The 19,981-nt window shown below is 40.0% G+C and overlaps 1 protein-coding gene across 1 annotated transcript in view; it reads right to left on the bottom strand.

Moving 5' to 3' along the window:
- SORCS1 (sortilin related VPS10 domain containing receptor 1) overlaps window positions 1-19,981 on the bottom strand; it is a 297,502-nt gene that overhangs the window by 80,013 nt on the left and 197,508 nt on the right. The window contains exon 6 of the mRNA XM_054382572.1: window positions 2,648-2,712. Coding sequence (XP_054238547.1) covers window positions 2,648-2,712 — 65 coding nt within the window. The remainder of the gene's footprint in view (window positions 1-2,647; window positions 2,713-19,981) is intronic.

Genomic DNA, 19,981 nt, shown 5'->3' with positions numbered 1-19,981 from the left:
AACAAAGTATAAATAAAGAAACACAAGAATATTAACATAAAACCCAAACAACCACAAAACACAAAAACCCCACAAAAAATATTGCAAATTATCCTCAGCTTGAAATTAAAGGGTATCTTTCTCACTTCAGCACACTTCACGCCACTGGCAGGGACACACCTGCTTCATTCCAGAGGAGAAAGATTTGTTCATTCTTTGGAGGATCACAGTTACTTTATCCAGGAAAAGGAGACTGATTTAGTACTTAAAAGAAGGCTCCCGTAGCCAAGAGATCTGAATATACCACGCTGGTCATGGTAACTAGAGTAACAGATCATATGCACACTCATAGCTTTCCTCAGTCTCAAAATCCTGTGTCCTGATGTGATACCAAAAGTCTTTTGGCAAAAAATGTTGTGAAACAATGGGGTCAAGATTGAACATAGAAGATTTCACCTCAGCATGAGGAGAAACTTCTTTACAGTGAGGGTGACAGAGCACTGGAACAGGCTGCCCAGGGGGGTTGTGGAGTCTCCTTCTCTGGAGACTTTCCAAACCCACCTGGATGTATTCCTCTGCAGACTACCTTAAGTGACCCTGCTTTGGCAGGGGGATTGGACTTGATCTCTGGAGGTCCCTTCCAACCTCTGATATACTGTGAGACTGTGAAATGTTCCAAGGTTACTGTTTACTGGTACTCACTATAGTCCTTTGGCAGAGCCCAATGCTCTCTGGAGCAACAGTCACAACAGAGCAATGGCAAAATCCAACATATTTTCCTGTATTGCCAATGAGCTGATCTGGGGCCCTCTTGACCCATGAGCAGAAGTTCTAATGGCTTTTTGCAAGAAGAGACACCACTGGCTGGAGGTTTGACAACACTGTGATATTTACATTAGTAGTTCTGTCACTGTCTAAACAGAAAAAGTTGTGCTGCCTCACAACTAAGACAATATAAATAGACAGAATAAGCTACTAGAGCTCAGCTGATGAGCAATGATTTTCTATCTGCAATTCTTGCCTAGCATGTCTGATTCCTCAGTGAGACCAGTTCATCTATCTGTTTTTTGAAAGCTCACCAATTTGTTAAGCACTCAAGAAGTCTTTTGCAGAAACATGCTCCAACTCTGCTAAATGTTCTTATTATAGCCTAAGGTTTCAAACAAGACCCATTTGGAGCAGGAGAGTTTTTCTGCCAACTGATAGCTGAACATCTGTCAAAAGCACCAAACTATAGCTTCTTAAATATCATTTGTAGTGCTTCATCTCAACAACCTCATCAAGGTTGGATGAGATGATCTTGAAGGTCTCTTTCAACCAAGACATTTTGTGATTCTGTGACCTCGAATTCTTAATGCTTAATAGCTAGCAGTAACATTTGGTTCTGAAAACAGACACTGTCCTGTCAGTATATTTCATTCTCATCTAGCATGTCCTGAGAAATAGAGAGGCTCACATTCCCAGCCTTGCCACCACATTGAGGTAAGTGAAATTGAGAGGAGAAACAATATCCAGAGATCACAAATTATAAAAAACAGAGATACCACATTCTTTCACTTTTACTAATCCTGCAGATCTTGAAATTGAGAGATCTTTAAAACTTTATGGCTTCTATGGCAACTGCTTCCTTTTGAAATTCATCTTCCAGCAAATTCTCTTTCATGCTAAATTTCAGTGAGTTAAAAATATTGTGACCTTACAGTTATTTTTTTTTCAGGTAGTTTTAAAGTTTCCAATGACAAAATACACATTTTTAAGCAGCACCACTGCATTTAAGGGTACAATTCATGGGAGAATTGTACTCATTTTTAAAGAAACTAATGAACTGCATCATTGATACTTATATATTGCAAATGGTAAAAATCTGCTTATTATGTGGCTGCTACCTACAGAGGAAACAATATGGAATTATAATGACTAGATCTCTGGCAGCCAGGCTTTCTGCATGATGCCTGCCTGGGGGAATCCAGTGTCGTGGAAAATAAATCCATGGAGGAAGTTCTGCAAAGGCAGAGGAGCTCAAAGATAAATCTTGAGAATGCATGGGGTGGGAGGAGAAAAGGCCAGCAGGTGGCTGAGGGTGCCTGAGAGAATTTAGAGCCAATTAGGAGAGTTGCAGGTAAAGGAGGCTCCTGAAATGGAGAAAAGCACCTCAGGAGGCAAAGCAGGGAGGGAGAGAAGCTGATGAAAGTGAAGGACAATGACAGGACAAGCAGTAACAGTGAAGAACACATTTAGGTTGGTCATTAAAAGGTTTCTAATGGAAGAGAAACGAGGTGTTTTCAAAGGCAGAACCTAAGAGTATCCCTGCTCTGTTAAAACTCCAACATTATAAGTGAGCGTGAAAGAACAGCAGCTAGACTGTGATGCAGGAACTTCTCTCCAATGCCATCTTCCCACGAACAAAAATTAGGCAGGAAGAAAGTAAAGTGCTCTGTATACTAAGTCAAATTACTGTTTACCACCTATCACATTCTTTCACAGCCTGCTAATCCCAAGTTTTTGCTTTGCTTGCAAAACTTCTTTTCTGACAGACCTGCCTTGGAACAGTCAAATCCCTCATGTTAAATGAATGAATCACCAAAGAGAAATCAGATTTTCATCACAATATTGTGTGGTTAAAAGAACAGTCCAGAACACCACAATATTTGGAAGACAATGTACTTACGACCATCCACTGTCTTTGCCTCCAAGTGCACGAGATCAGGCTCTCTACCAGACCCCATCATAGACCTGGAAGATAGATTGATATAAAGTCATTAAAAATAACAGAGATCATGAATCTCTGAGATATTAATTCCACAGGAGATCCTGTTTAGTTGGACCTCAACTCATATTCACAAGAAAGAGCTCATCATTTTGAAAGCATTTAGGATATTTTCCTAAAATAAACTTGAAAACTTGAAAGAAGTTCTACCATATAATCAAATTAATGCCACTGTACTTATGAGTTCTTCGTATCTGGCTTCTTCACTTCTTTCTGCCTGAAGACTTGTTCCTGCTTGTGTTGGTGCTTAGTATTTTGATGTGTCTCCTCGTTTGGTCAGAAGGCTGAATTTCAGTTCTGGGTGGGCTAGAGGAGACTAACTAATTGCATTTGCCAGCGTACTAGTTATAGCTCTTCCTTTATAGTGGGCATTTTATGTGCATTTCCTTAATTGACACTCTTAATGATCAATATTCCTTCATTAATTAAGAAATTAATGGGGGAAATAAAATCAGATCCTGAGACATTTTATCACTTCTGATCTACTAAAAACAGTGTTCCATTAATAAAAGAAATGTCAGACTGACTCAGAAAATGACTGTTAGTTCACTCTGAATTAACAAGTGACAACAAAAAGACATGGAGCACTGAAAATAAGGGGTTTATGGGCTCCATCTTTATTTCCACTGCTGATGTTCCCCTGGACTGGCACTGCTGGTCTAGACAATTCCCTAGGACAGTGCAAATCATAGAATCGTAAAATAGAATCATAGAATCACTCAGGATTGGAAGGGACCACAAGGATCATTTCCCCTGCAGGGACACCTCACACTAGATCAGGCTGGCCAGAGCCTCATCCAGCCTGGCTGCAAACACCTCCAGGGATGGGGCCTCAACCACCTCCCTGGACAACCCATTCCAGGCTCTCACCACTCTCATGGGGAAGAACTTCTTCCTTACAACCAGCCTGAGTCTACCCACTTCCAGCTTTATTCTATTCCCCCTAGTCCTGTCACTACCTGATAGCCTAAGAAGTCCCTCCCCAGCAAATGCCAAGAAGTTTGGTAGAAAATCTGATTTATGGCAGTACTGACTGCAAATATGTGCAGATTCCATTGTACACCAACCATAGCAGCATCCCTGACAATCAACCCTGTTCCGGGTCTTGGTCCCATCATTCATGTCATAATCCCAGATTAAGGCTAAGGGTTAAACAACCAGTTTCTTCTTGGGCATCTGACCTCCAAGTTAATAGATGCATGAGGGAAGAGAAACTTTTCCGTTGATGGACAAATCAGATGCCACTCTGTTCAAAGTCTCATTATTTTTCAGGAAATCAAAAGCTAGGTTCAAACAGTGATTTAGACCTTAATTCACTTCCCACTGACTGCAATCAGAGGCAGCTCCAGCCCTTAATCATTATGTGCATTAACTCATAACCATTATAAAAATGTTAACAATAACAAGACTATTTGTGTCCTGATTAATCCTTAGCTTTGCTTGACAAAATCTCTTAACAATTCTCTAGCTAGAAAGGTTTTGATTTTTTTTTTTGTTCTCCTTTGCTGCAAACTGGAAGTTTCAGGGAAGACTCTGAGCCAGCACTGCTTTCACCTCCTCTCCACATTTAATAGCATTTATGGCAAGGTCTTTTTCTCTGAAACGTTCAACTTCCATTTAAAACCTATTCTTCTTGATAACTGACACCAGGTGGGTGGGAAGGGAGTAACTTCTTAGGGCATTTTTCCTTTGCCTGCTATCATCAGCAGATTTAGGGCCAAAATGCTGGGCCTGCTAGTTACAATTTAGTTCAAGATAGATATCAGTGACAAACAGCTCTAAAACCCTGCAGAAGAACTAAGCTTATACTTTGGCACATCTCCTTTTTATTCCTGTTTATTCAAGTGAGCTTCAAGCACCCCTGGAACTGAGCTACTGCAGAAGGCAGAGCACAGCTTTGTCTGTGCATTCATCCTCCTGACCTCACAGAGCCCCATGGGGATGTGAACTCTCCAAAGAAGCAAGGATTATATTCCGTGGGTTTGAACTCTGTCTCTTCAGAGACACAAAACAATGGTATTCATCCAGCAAAGAACTTATTGCCCTAGTTAAAGCCTTTGAGTCTTGAGTCAGGTGCTTCATGATTTTCTTGTTCACAGGACTATTCTGACCCCAAGAAACAGCTCTCTTGCTTCTTAGGCAAAGATTGCTAATTCAGAATGAGACATCACTGTTGCTTTCACTTGTGATATGAGCCATAACTTACATCAAAGTCTTAGATGTCTTCAGAGCAGCATATAAATATCTGGACCTACCAAGCCCTGAGAGTTAGAAGGCTACAACTGTAGTGACCTGCATATTACTTACTGCCACACTATGACAGCGAGTACTGAGACTGCAGGAGCTTCAACTTAGGGTAGAATTAAGCCATCAGTTGTGCCAAGGATATACAGAATGAGGATGGCTGAAACGTGACTGGCAATAAATTCATCTAGTCAAGGTCTTCCTTTCCTTTGATATCTCCTAACACCTGCAAATTAGAAATGTGATGACAAGCAAAGACAAAAGCTAAGGCCCAGAGAATCTAAGGGCATTCCTAAAATCAAACAGGATATCTGAGGTAATGTCAAAGACCATATCCAGCTCTTCCGATCTGCTAGATCTTTCTTCCTACCCTAGAAAATACACATTCCATAGTTTTGATAGAAAATGGGCTTAATTTACTTGTGACAGCAGAAGGTCACCATCAAGCCCATAATATTAAATGATAAACTGAACAATCAGTGGAAAAGGACAGGCAAAATACAAATACATAACTACTCAAATCAATATTAGCTGTACACAGCTGACATCCAGAAATATATCACTCCCATCTGGATCCTGCTGAGAACCTGCTGACCAGAACTTTTTGATGTCACATTTCCTTGTATCATGCTGTCTTGTTCCACAGCAGCCCTGTAATATTTCTCTATATGTCCCTCCATGTCACCTGAAAAGCCACATGAAGCAGCATAATTTTAACCCAGTTATACACTACAAATATTTATCTGTGATCTAATCACACTCAACTCTTTCTGCAGGCAATGAGGAGAAACAGGCAGTTTCAAGCTGTGGATCATCTGAATGGGGTTAGACATGACTTCAAGAGAAGATAAACTTTATCCTAGCAAGGGCTGTTTCTCTCCATTGAATATAAGATATCTGGATACTGTAACAGCATGAGAGCTGAAATCCCCCTCCCCCACCGACAACGACCACGCCAGCTCAGTCTGGAAGCAAATGAAAGCTGTGTTTACAAGCAAAACTAGAATCTGTGATGAAATGCAATGAATATGTACAAATGCACACTATTCACAACATTTACAAGTATGTACAATCAACAGAAAAACACAACCAAGCCCCCTGGTTTCCCTCTCCCCTTGAGGGGCTATGCTTCTTCCCCAAGGGGCCTCCCCCGCAGCCAGAAGGACTCCCCCCAGACCCTCCTGGCAGAAGGCAGAGACTCAAGAAGCAGAGAGGCTGTTTTTCAAGGTCAGTATGCAGGTGTGTTACCTTCTGAAGGCAGAAGGAGAAGAGGAGAGAAACAGGGCAAGCTGAAACTGAGTGACTTTGTTTTGAGCAGTGATTCTTAAACATTTCTATCTCTCCAATGGAAGTGTTTAGAATTATCATTATTTTGCTTTCTTACACCCAATGGTGATTTCATTCTTTCACTTTCTCTGCCTGAACTTTGTGAAGAAAAATTAAAGACAGTCTTAAAACCATCACAGATGCCTATACTACAGACATCCACATGTAATCTCATAAAGGTCCCAAAGCAGGTACCACAACAGATCTGAAATATGCCTATTTCCTACATTTAAAAACATTAATTACAGATAAACTATGTACTGTAAGTAAAGGGGAAAGAGAAAGTCCTGGGCTATCTTCTCTCTGGGAGTATTTTACATAGCTTACCTCAGCTATATTCTTTACTATATAGCATGTAAAATCCTAGGAGACCTTCAAAAACACAGTATTGATGACAATGGACATACACATGAAATAAATGCAGTGCTATTGGTTGCATTGCACCTGAGAACATACCCTCTGTAGGAAGAGTGACATATGCTTTCACAGGCAGAGGACAATCAGTTCTTAAAGCATCTGCTGGAAGTAAGGTGTTAGGAACTGTGGAATATACATCGGAAATCTTACATTTTTAGTATATCAACACTACTGAGTGTGCAGCTACACTATTACTGGGTTTTCTTGGCTTTTGTTTGGGGGAAAAAGTGATCATCCTTAGAAGCTGAGAATTTACTTCTACAAGCATATTATTCAGTCTGTGGCATCAGTAAGAAACTAAATGAATAAACCTAACTGATTACAAAGAAATTCCAGTTCTGACTAATGACTGGACCTAAAGGTTCTCATACCAAAACCAGACTGATTAATAAACACAAGCTTCACACATGGAAGAAGGAAATTCCACAATGGGTCTGCCACAGATAACAAGAAAGCCTCAAACTCATCGTTTCCAACTTGACACAACTGCCTGCTCTACTTCGTCATTTTTCTGTCAGTGGAACCTCGTCTGTGTATATTTCATAAGCTAAAGATGGAAAAGTACTGCACTTCTGACAGCTTTTAAACTGAGCACCCTACAAAGAGAAGGGGTACAGATGGACAACACTTTGGGAGCCATTCAGCTACTGATTTCTCTCGGTAATGTCTGTAAAAATAAACAGTTCAACAGCCATGCCCTATTCTGAGCAACAGCACCTTCTTCTTGTGTTTCACAATTCTATTGTTCCCTTTCAACACCAATTCTCAAACAGTAATCACTAATACATCCACAAACTTTTCTTCTTGCTGCTGTCTATGCTTTACTTTATGGTAAAATGCCTGCATGCCCTTTGTCAGTCCTTTTGACTTCAGGCTTTCTGTAATACTCCTTGAAACTTCAAGTAAACCATGGACATGTGTGCAAAACTTTCTCAGTAGTGCCTGTCACATTTTTCTGATGAGTAGTTTTTTGTGGGTTTTTTGGTATAATTGTCTGGATGTTTGGAAGAAGAAAAAAAAGGAAAAAATGAAAACGGAAAAAAATTTTTGGGAAAATGATTTAATAAAGGCAAGAGGAGTGCAAGGCAGTGGGATCACTGCTTTGATACAGAAGAGGCTCGGATTATGAAAAATGAAGGACCCCTACAGTCCTATTGCAAAGTTGCTTCCTAAAATTTTAATCATTATCAAATCTGCTAAGCAGTCATTTTCACTTGAGAGCCTCACAAATCAATATCACTGGCTGCAATGCAGTAACTGCAGAACTGCAGATTCTATACCCACTGTGAAAAGCAGCACTGGGAAAAGACTCCAAATCATCCTCTGGTTTAGAAGTAGGCTGAACTAAACAAAAGTAGCCTGGCACTACCCACTACACAAAAAATGCTAGCTGGCATATTTCTGTAGTCACCAGCCCCTTGCCATCTCTCTGTCTGAAACATTTCTAAAACCTTGGCTTCCTTGGCCTGTCAGCTCTTCCAGGCCAAGGAAATTCAATAGAGACCCTGTTTATCATGGGGTTTCCACCTCTTCTTTTTTCACTTCTAAGGACAAAAGCAATTGTTTATGGATGCTGGGAACTGGTGATGCATGCAAAGCAATCAGACCACTCAGAACCACAAAAAGGCATCATTGTGAAGACAGAAAAAGCTTCCACTTGGTGTACTTAATTTTAAACTACCATTTTTTTGAAAGAAAGAACTCAAAACACCAGACAATAAGGGCTCCATCTCAAGGGTTTGTGCACTCTGAAAAGTATCTTTGGGGGCCTTTGGTTTTAAATACTTGACTTCAGACAGTCACTCTGTATCTGGGACTACGTGGACAAGAAATTTGATGGCAAACTTTTTGTCTGTATTCCTTGTATCACACATGCCCATTGCAGCCAAGATCAAGGGTCTTTTAAGCTGAGCAATAAACAATGCTGTTATTTTATAGAATCTTCAAGGCAAATATCCCAGAATGAAAGGCTGGAAGAACAGAAATGCTGCTATGCCCTTTTCACAGGCAGAACCAGTGTGAAAGTCATTCATTCTTTATGTGGGGACAGAGATGTTATGCAGCTTTCCCATGTCTCAGGGGAAATGAACAAGTGCAGAACGGGGACTCCTACAACCATCCTTCACTTTGTTTTGGGTGGAAACAAGCATATGTTCATGCAGCAATGGATGGCAGATACATGACAGATAATATCATGACTCTACTAAGCTAGGTGAAATAGCCACACAATCCTTGCTATTTTGAGCTTATCAACACTGAATAAAAAGTGGCTGCAGTGCGGCAGTGCAATACCAAACAAAAAACTGACACATCACTTGGAAAATCCAGCTTGATCCCTCATCATTAAAAATGCTCATTTGCCTCTTTGCTCTCTCTCTTCCTCTTCCTGCAACCTGTGCCAATTCTTTCTGGGTATTAGACTCCAGTTGCATTTGGCAGATTACTTGGTGCTTAATATGTTTTGTATTTTGAGGCATCTCCTGACCTTCAGCATTCCTTTCTCCCCAGCCTCAATTTGATCATGTATCCATCTCAACATATAATGCATTACACAGAAAGACTAATTGGCTGCAACAGACAGGTGAAAGAGAGATCTCAGAGATCCTTATGCCAAAGTTGTCCTATGGACATAAATATTCTAACAAGCTTCATCCTGTCACAATAGAGCTATAAAGTTGCTCTGTTCAGCACATGATAATGGCTTTGTAATTCAATTATTGGTAGAATTTGCCTTTGGGGATTTATCTTCCTTTAGCCTCAGCACTCACGCGAATCCCTTATCGTAAATCTTACCAATGCAAAACCAGCTCCCCCATTGCCTCTGGGACATATTCTGCCACTTCATGTTAAAAAACTGACAGTTTATTCCAACTCAGTGAATGGCAAGTTTTTGGTTTTGCTTTAAAGGACAGAAAAATCCCAACAACAGTGGATGATGTTCAGGGAGTCCTCAGTTGCATCATTTTTTTGGTTCCACTGATGCTTCTGTAATGCTCTAAATCCTAATTACCATTCATAAAAATAGTAACATGTAACACTGGAACAGGGAGCCTTTTGTCCAAAGATACAAAAGTACTTGACAATCAACCTTTAAGTAACCTTCCCTGCATGCTACTGATTTGTTCAGGACCTATGGAAAAGTACAAGACCGGCAGACCAAGTTAGAAACAGGAGTTGAGGAATTTTTTTTCCCCCTCAGCTTTATAGAAAAACTCCACTGATTAGTCAAGAGCACAGGGACCTCATTGATTTGACCAAGATCACACAGCTGTTATGTGGCAGAGACAAAAACAGAGCCTGAGAGTCCTCCAGGCTCTTTTTTGTTTTACTACTATATTGACTCTATGAGGACTTTGCAGATACTCTCTGTTCCTTTTTTTTGCTCGCAGAGGTCAGTGAATCTGCCCCAGGGAGTTTAGTGTGGGAGGGAATTCTTGTAGTTTCTTAACTTCAGTTCCCAGTACATGAAATGTAACAGATTTTTCTATTCCTAGAACATACTTTAAAGATTGCTTTCTAGTTTCAACATCTCTTAACAGTATTTTCCAGTTTTAGAAACAAAGAATCAGATTCCAGATAGGCATAGTTCAGCACTTCACTTCTTCATATCCAGCCAATAAATCTCTCCTGACAATAATTAATTAGATTTTGCCTGCCACATCTCTGTACTACACTTTTCCACCTTGTCCAATTAGATGAAATGATTTAATGTTGTGCAATTAAACTGGCAGCCAATGGGTCAAATCCATTCTATGTTATGCTTTACTCAGTTTGCCACCTTTTCTCTAGAACTAATGGAAAATAGCAGTGCACCGAGTAAAGCCCTACTGGTGCTACCCCACAACACTGACTGAGAATATAGGTAGCTGTTGCTGCTAAAACTAGAGCAGATGAGTAAGTAAATGGGGGTAGTGCTGTGATTTCCAGGCCATGACAAGTCACCTCTATTCTCACCACCATTTTTTGAAACCCTAGAGTGGGATCATCCACAGCTTCCCACCTCATGATAGCCACACAGCCCATGGCTTCAAAGGCAGTAACAGACTGAGCCTTCTCCCTCATTGCAGCAACACCACAGCTCACTGTGGGAAACTCCAAAGGAAGAAAATTGGCTAAACTCTGAAACAAATGGATGTGAATTCTCAGGGAGGTAGTTACCTATTACTGGTAATGCTGGGTGGGAGTAATCTCTTAAAATGAGGATCTAAACTAAGTGGACAAAAAAAGTTACCAGGACTAGATCCTGATTTTAAGATAGTCCTCCTGTTCTACATCTTTTTATCATATATTGCAGAAAACTTAAGACATTGTACTGTCTTAAAGCAAGAGAAGGAGGAGGGTGTCCTCTAGTCATGGCATCTGAACTCAGCTGCCTGTTAAAATGGACCAAACCCACCTGACTTACTGCTTCTCTTCTGGTACAGCCTAATAGGATCACAGTTTCCCACTGTGTTATGACTTATGTTTCTGGCATCTTGTGGTGCTATGGTCCAGTCTGCACGCTCTGAAGGAAGCCAGAAAGTAATTTACAGCAAAAGTGGAAAGTCAACCCTGGTAACTCAATATGCTGCTCATTAAACAGAGAACAGAAAGTAGAAGTCAAAGCTTCTTGACATAGATGTAGACAAATCCACAGCTAATTCATCCTCTCAAGGGCTGCCCTTTATAGGTGCACATGGAGCTTCTTATTCCAATGCCCACTGAAGACTGACATGTTCCAGGGTCCTCTGTAGCACTGCAGCCATCTTCTACAGAGTAACCCCAAAGCAAAATTTTGAACCTGGTTTATGGATGCCTGCCTGCTTCTGCAGACCTTCAGTGGGGGGAGAAGCAAATGATAGGAGAGAAGTTGAAGCTTCTGGGAATCTGTACATATTTATAAAGTATCTCTGAATTACTTAGTAAGCTGAACTGGACAAATCAAAATGTATCAGCCTATGTATTAATCAGACCAGGGCCTTCCAGTACCAAAAGGTTTATTCAGGTGAATGTACTTCTTTTCCCTATTCACAAATGAAAGACAAGACTCTAAGGGGAGGAAGAGGGTAAAGCCAGGTAAATAGCCTAAAGAAGTTATGACTTTTTAAGTATTCAAGTTAATATTTTACCCTCATCTCTAGAGTCCCCATTATAATCAAATAAAGTTGAAGATACTTTTTCTCTCACATGTTGGAACTCTGCCAAACTAAGAATTTGGGACTGAGGAGCTGTATTTTGCTCTGACAAATCTTGGTTTGATTATGAGTAACAAGTTCTCTCTTGAGACTACTTGGACCAGAGGACTGGGTTATGAAAGACTTAAGAGGACCAGAGGGCTCTCACCCACTGCTGTGTGACAATTTTCTCAGCCTTGTCCAGGGAATAAATATATCTACTTTGGATCTCATTTTCTTAAGAACTGAAATGTAGAACAAATCCTAAGAGTCTAAACAAGCATTTAACAGCAACAGCTAACCCACAGGGGGCTGGCAAGTTTGCCTCTCTGGAAGCCAGAGATGAATAAAAGCTGAATTCTTAAAATTCTGAGATACTTTAGCCTTCATTTGTACCAGAAAGATAGAGATAGATCAGGGCCCAGCTGTCTGCGAGCTGTAAGCAGACATTTCACTAAATCCATTGAAAAGAAAGGGGGATCTTTAGTGAACACTGTCAGCTGAGAGCATGTCTTGTGCTCTGGATGGGCAGGACCCTTCTGGAAGGAAAATAGTGACTGTTTGGGGCACTGAATGGTGACAAAGTGCTCTAGTGCGTGTTGCTCACCATCAGGAGTGTTAGCAGCATCAGTGTGGTAAGGGCCAAGGAATAGCATGATTAGAGATTTGCCCTTCACTCTAGCCCCTGGGAGTGCTGCTTGCCTGCAGCTCATCTGTATATCTAGGCTGTCAGCCATGAAGCTGTCTAAAAATATTAGCAAGGTAATAGCAGCCTGTGTTATGGACGCTTATAACTTCTGTCTGAGTTTTTCCCAAAGCCAAAGCTTCAACTGGAAGCAAATGTGTGGTAATCAATTTAGAAAAAAAAAGAAAAAAAAAAAAAAAGAAAAGAAGTCAAGCAAAAATCACAACTCTTGTTATTCCCTATTGCTTGCTTAATTCAGAATTCCTGAAAACTGTCATGGGTCCTTCTGTGATGTGCCCTCCTGGCATGTGCCCATCTCCACCATATTTAAACTTTGAAAAACTTATATTTTAATTAGATCTCTTCACTTCAACTCATCAGGTACGGCTTGTGTGTTACATCAAGCAGACGATTTTCTGGACAGCTTGTCACAATGCCCTGTGGCATCTTCCCTTGTCAGGAATTGTCCTGCAGTGATTAAAAGGTCTTGTCCAGCAATACACAGCATCATTTGTAAATATCCTAGATACCATGACATTTAAATTGTCTCAGCCCACCTGGATAGGACTGCAAACCTCATCAAGCCAAGATATGACAACAACAAGCAAGCTGAGACAGTTCACCCAGCTTGCTCCAAATTCTTGAATATAATGAAGTAAAATTTTAACAGGGCTTTGGTACTTAAAAGAGACAGAGACCTGCTGGAGAGAATCCAACGGAGAGCCACGAGGATGATTAGGGGACTTGAGCATCTCCCCTGTGAAGAGAGACTGAGAGCCCTGGGGCTGTTTAGTCTGGAGAAGAGAAGACTGAGAGGGGATCTGATCAATGTCTATAAATATCTGAGGGGTGGGTGTCAAGTGGAGGGGGCCAGGCTCTTTTTGGTGGTACACAGTGATAAAACAAGGAACAATGGGTTCAAACTTGAACATAGAAGATTTCACCTCAACATGAGGAGAAACTTTACAGTGAGAGTGATAGAGCACTGGAACAGGCTGCCCAGGGGGCTTGTGGAGTCTTCTTCTCTAGAGACTTTCAACTCTAGTCTCTAGAGAGTTCCTGTGCGGACTATCCTAGGTGATTCTGCTTTGGTAGGGGGGTTGGACCTGGTGATCTCTTGAGGTCCCTTCTACCTCTGATATACTGGGATACTGTGATAGCTTTTTCCCTTGACTTTCAGCTCTCTCACTTGCTCCAATGAATACAGTCATGGCATTTAAAAATATAGTCTCTAGCCTCCTCTGCAAAATAAAAGATACTCTACAATTAACAGTTTGCCATTGTTCATAGAAGAAACACAAATACAGCCCTATCTGCTCATCTCTCCTCCAAGCTGCTTCCTTATCAGTTTATCTTTTTCTCTCTTTCAGTGTGTGCACATCTTTGAATTGTTTGAGGGGAAAAATGGTTGGCTGCTTTATTACAATGTTTGAATCCATTTCCTTCTCTTTCTTATGCTTAACAAAAGAGCAGAGATGTATCAACATCTCCTACCAAATTGATACATCCCCTGTAATTTCTTCAGGGTACCATTAACATGATGGATACATGACCCTACTGGAAAAGAGATATACCATGATAAGTTTTTTACACCTAATCAGCCTGTTACATCTATGTAGCACCTGAAAGTCCTGAGTTGTATTGTTTGGGTTGGAACAGACCTTTAAAGACAATGTAGTCATACTTCCTGCCATGGGCAAGGGCATCCTTCATTCCATTTGGCTATTCAAAGCCCCATCCATCATGGCCTTGAATATTTCCAGTCACAGTGGAGTCACAACTTATCTGAGCAGGTGTCTCACCACCCCTCATAGTGAAATTTTTCTTCCTTATATCTAATATAAATGGACCCTCTTTAAGTTTAAAACTGCTATTCCTTGTCCTGTGAGTACAGTCCTTGCACCAGTAGAGTCTCTCCATTTTTCTTGGAGGCTCCCTTTAAGCATTGAAAGGCTGCAATAAGGAGCTTTCTGTTCTCCAGATCGAACAACTCCAGCTCTCAGTCTTTCTTCACAGGATGAGGTGCTCCAGCCCTCTTACCTTTAAAGCTCTCTGATGTTCTTGAAGTATGGATTGGTATTTATTTTGTATTTCTCCTACATAAATATCAGGATACAATACTCAAATAAGTAAAAAAAAATAAACCAACAGCACTGATACAGTTAATTATTATACAACTGATATAATTTCTAGCTGGCTTTTCTGTTGTTCATTTTATGACAATTTTAAAGACACTTATTATAGAATCATTTTTCCCCTCTTAGTATTTCAAGGTTAGGTTATGGTCAACACAAGCTGAGAATCTTTTCAGAAAACACCTCATTTTGATGGGAAAAGAAAAAAAAGTAGTACATTTTGCATTTTGCAGACATTTTAATGAGCTTTTTAAGCTTTTTTTTTTTTTTTTGTTAGAACCAGCTCCAATTGTGAGGCTTTGACTTACTGACTTTCATAAAATGATTTCTAGTTGAAGCCATGACTTCATCTGAGGACCAGAATAAAAATATAGCATTTAATGAGCAACTCCTGCATTTATATTTCTGCTATATTGAACTATATGCACTTTGACTAGGTGCTGGGGTGGTTTGGGTTTTTGTTTTTTTTTTTTTTTTTTGTTTTGCAACTACTGGTCATGAATGTGACTAGACGACTGAACCACTTAAAAATGCAAGAAGAAAAAAAGACAAAATTATTCATAATATGACTGATTTACTGTTGTGTGCACATTGGTATTCACATTTGTATTCACTACAAAACAGTGTCTTTGCCAGCAAAATTCCACCATAGGAATGTATGCTGAAAATCACCAAGTATCAGAAAAATTAAACTCAGCTGTATTTAGATAAAGCATTTATCCAGCTCTTCTAGCTAGCATCTACTGCATCCATTTCCCCTAATGATAACTACATGTGCAATCAGCAATAATCCTTGTATATTAACTTGCTGTTTCTGTACTATCCCACTGAACTTAGACTGCTTAAAATACTTCTTCCAAGTAATTAGGGTATTTTCATGGAGCACCATTCCACAATTACTAAGCTTGCTGTTTCTGTACTATCCCACTGAACTTAGACTGCTTAGAATACTTCTTCCAAGTAATTAGAGTATTTTCACAGAGCACTATTCCAGAATTACTAAGTACCTTGATAACTTTCATGAATTCTTCTGTCACAGCACATTTAACAGCAAAATCTCAAGACCCTGGCAAAGAAATAATTAAGAAACCTGAACATTGTTGATTCAGTGCAGAACTGCAATGCTTTGGGATTGTATGCAGGGTGGCTTTGCTTATTTTGCCATCAGACACAATGTATGGCTGACTCTGAGTGGATTAGACTTTTCTCAGTCTATCATTTTTGCATACCTAGATTATGCAAAGAGATATGTGGGAAAAAAAATCCAAATTAGAGCAATTATTAGAGGTGATGGTTTTACAGTAGCCCAACCCTAAAGCCTGCCCAACACAAATGTGTCCTTACTGTTAACGAGGTAAAGAGGTTTTTATTTTTTAAGAAAACTTGTCACCTCTCATTTTAAATTTTTATGTCTTATCCCCCATCTGATAACTTCCTCTACAGAGTGATGTTACAATCTCTTTTATGACAAGTATAGATGACAGGGCACCACTTGAAGCTGCAGGTGAAAGAATGAGAGGAAGAACAGAGGAGCTCTGAATAAACAAATATTCTATTTTCATGTTAATGACTCCCCTTAATAAAACAGAGGATAGAAGAATACAAAATACATATGAGCTACAATGAGCTGAGTTGTCTCTACACAGAGTGTTTTCTCAAAATTATGCAGCAGGCATCAGCAAATTGATCTTCAGGGGTTTAAATTTCTCTGGGGTGGTAGCAGGAGGAGGTGTTTCACAGAGCAGGGGTTTAAATTTCTCTGGGGTGGTAGCAGGAGGAGGTGTTTCACAGAGCAGCCAAAAAATAAGCAAATGAAAAAGAAAATTCCCTTGGAAACAGATACAAAACAAAAACAAAACCAAAAAAATGCAGCTGTAAAAGACACTACAATTCCTCTGAGAGCATTTGCAGGCAGAGCCTTCTCAATACTACAACTAGCAAGCTCAGTGGTCTTTACTCACAAGATTTAGAGTGGCCCACAAACTATTTACAAGACCACAAGATACAGTAAAATGGCAATTAAAATACCAGCAAGTAATCAGGAAATTTCATCTTTACTTTTATCAACCATTCAAATCCATTTAAAAGTCTTTAAAGTCTTCCAGATGCGCCTTCTGTGTCAAAAGAAGCAGCATTAAGTAAACGCAGTCTCAGGAAAGCCTGATGCCAAAGGTTTTGCTTTGTATCTTTCTCACCTATCCCAGTGCCTTCCTGTAAAGTCCCAACAGTTTAGATAGTCCTGGAAGCAGACTGTATTAGAGCAACAGCTCAACTTTCCTTAGATATCAGAATATAGCCTTCATTCTCCACAGATATTACAGCCCTCATTCTCTGCAAAATACAGAGAATGGCCTGCTTGATCCCTTCAAAATTATTTGATTTAAAGGAAGCACCAAGAACAGGAGAGATTATCCTCACAGCCTGCCTGCCTTCAAAAGTGGTGACTTCTGGCTGTTTTCCTTCAATACTCATTTCTGCCCTCAAGAATAACTGGAAGTCATTCTTCTGACTTTTCAGGTTGATTAGATTCTGCATATTTCCAAGCCAAAATGTATAGTAAATAAAAAAAAAAAAAACAAAAAACAACAGCAAACAACAAGCCAACAGCCAAACAAATTTACAGGGCACTGAGCAAGGCTCTACACAAGTTATACATCAGCACTGGCTATAAAGGTGATGCTGTAGAAGTCTGGATTTCAACTGTACATCTGCACCCTGTAATGCTCCAGCTCCCATTTGCTCTTCTTGCATGAGGAGTCAGCAGTGGCCATTGCAAAGGGCTGCTCTTTTGATTCAGCACTGCAGTGCCTGTTTTGTCCTCAGGTGCTTAGCTGCACAGAACTGGAAAAGCATAGAAAAGTCCACTCTGATGTACCTGCTCTCAATTACACATGGACAGCTCTGTTTTTTTACTATGGATGGTTTTGAGGACAAGAAAGTGTCCATATAACTGCAGCTAACAGTACTTATTTTTCTCCCAAGGTCACAATGGTCATAATAAATAAGGCAGAATGAGATGCAACACTTTCTCCCCAAGTTGTATTTTGATAGCAGAAATACAGTTGAGCTTACATTGAGGTGTGTTATGCAAGGGATATTTTCTTCAAGGTGAAAACACAGGCTAACAGTTTCATGTTTTGTTTATGGCTGTAGGGAATTAGATGGATGGTTGGAACATCTTTTCATCTTTTTAGCTTACTCTTTGCCTTTGAAGCTCCAAGCCCAAGTTGTTGTATTTGCTAGGTTCTATGAGGCCTTCAAAGTTTGAGCTCCATGGAAAGGGAAAATAATAATTTTTATCATTATTCTTATTGCAGCCATCCATCAGCTCAATTCACAACAACCCAATACTGTACATAATGATGGGAAACTTCAAAAGGTTTGGAGTGCATTACTGGACACAAGCATCCACAAACAGGGATGTTCTTTGCAGCTCTCTGACCCTCTTCACTGAGTACAATTTTGTTGAATGTCTCAAAGACTGTGTCCCAAGATTTCTAGGACTTTCTGCTTTTATTAGCCCGCCCCCCAAAGAAATATATGTGTGGTTGTATGTTTGCACATGACATTTTGAAACCCTGTTAAAAGTCCTAGAGGAAAGAAATAGGAATGATACAGATACATAAGTGCCTGTCTACACAGACACTCACACAAAACCAAGTTAAAAATGGAATTTTAGTTTGTAAAAGCTTCAGCTAACACAGGTTCTGAGGAAGGATTTAAAAGTGGCAGCAGCAGCAGCAGCAAACAAAATCTGTGATACATCCTTTACAGACCAAATACAAATTCAACTACAGAAGTAAATTTGACCTAGAGCTTCTATTTCTTTCATAAATTAAAAGAAAATATTTGACTGAACCATTCCTGAATCTTGATATGTTCAAAACCTGTGGTTTTGGCACAAAACTTACAGGTTAAAAGCTACCACAGGGGCCTCATTTTAATCACCTAGTTCACCTTCTTCACACTTCAGGATTACTATTTTATCAGGGGTTTCTCTTTTAAAGGCCAGATTTACAAGACATGAGCCAACTTCTGCACACAGGTGGCATACTGCCTCCATAAAGAGCTGATGAGAAGTCTTACAGGCTTGTACCAGTGTAAGCAAAAAGCAAAGTAAGCCAAAATACAATAAAAAAATTAAACTTATCTTTAATTTACATTATGACAACCATATTTGCAGGAAAACTGTCCAGTGCTCCTTCATTCCTCAGCTTTCTTTTCCACATAAGGCAAAGCTCCACTAATTGCTACCTCCTGACAGCATGGAGGTGTCTCAGATTAAGTATTTTACGGCAAGTGTGGTTACAAAGCTTTAGACTGGCTATGCAAATCACTGCTATGGAAAGGAAATGCAAAAGTATCTGCCTGCAATCAGCACCATGGGAAGAGAATCAAGTACAGCAGACTCACTGGTGAATCTGTGATGACTAAAACTGAAGGAGATAAAACTCCCAAACCAAAGAAATTTGCTAGTAAAGAAGAGCTCCAGAATGAATTTTGGATCTACATCAAGGAGTTACTTTTCAGCAGTCATGGACAACAAGAAGTGTTTGGATCTGAAGACATGTCATCCATTACAGGCATCTCACATACTAAAAGGTGTGAAATGCTCAGATTCTGTCATAATCATGCAGGCTACAGCCCTAAATGACTTTAGATACAAGCTGTATAGCATAAGATAATGCAAAGAAGAGTTAACCAGTGACAGAGTTACAATACTTCTTTAAGGTGACCTTGGCATCAAGCTTGAAAACCTTTTGCCATTGATGTAACTGACTGACATTCAAAGATTTAGCAAAAGGATCTTGGCTGATTCATACAGCTTGAAACCTGACTGGAAATCTTGCACTGCTGCCTAGAAGCAGTATCACAGAGTGATCTAAGCTCCTAATGAAGAACCGTGTGTGTCTAGCTCAGTGGCCATTAGCTTGCTCACTTTCAAGGCACGGAGCAGAACTAAGAGCAGTTGAAATCATAACTGAAGCCACTGGAGGATGTCCACTGTTACCCATGGTAGAAATGCTAATATCCTCAAAGACTCCAAGACTTCAGTCTTTGGACCTCACTGGTTGCAGGACCAGAAAGATCTCTCCTTTGTATTTGGTGCAAATAATCTTATGCTGAACAGAGCTGTGTTTGAACTCAAAATGTTCACAAGAGGTTGCTGAACTCTAACCTCCCAAACCAATGTTTTCTTCAGACTGTTTGTCAGTATATTTCAGTGATGCATCATCCTTAAAGACCCCCCCCATAAACAGCCAACAGGAGGAAT

This window comes from Indicator indicator, chromosome 7 (genome assembly GCF_027791375.1).
Source record: "Indicator indicator isolate 239-I01 chromosome 7, UM_Iind_1.1, whole genome shotgun sequence".
Classification (NCBI taxonomy): Eukaryota; Metazoa; Chordata; class Aves; order Piciformes; family Indicatoridae; genus Indicator; species Indicator indicator.
This window is presented reverse-complemented; position numbering and strand designations above follow the sequence as displayed.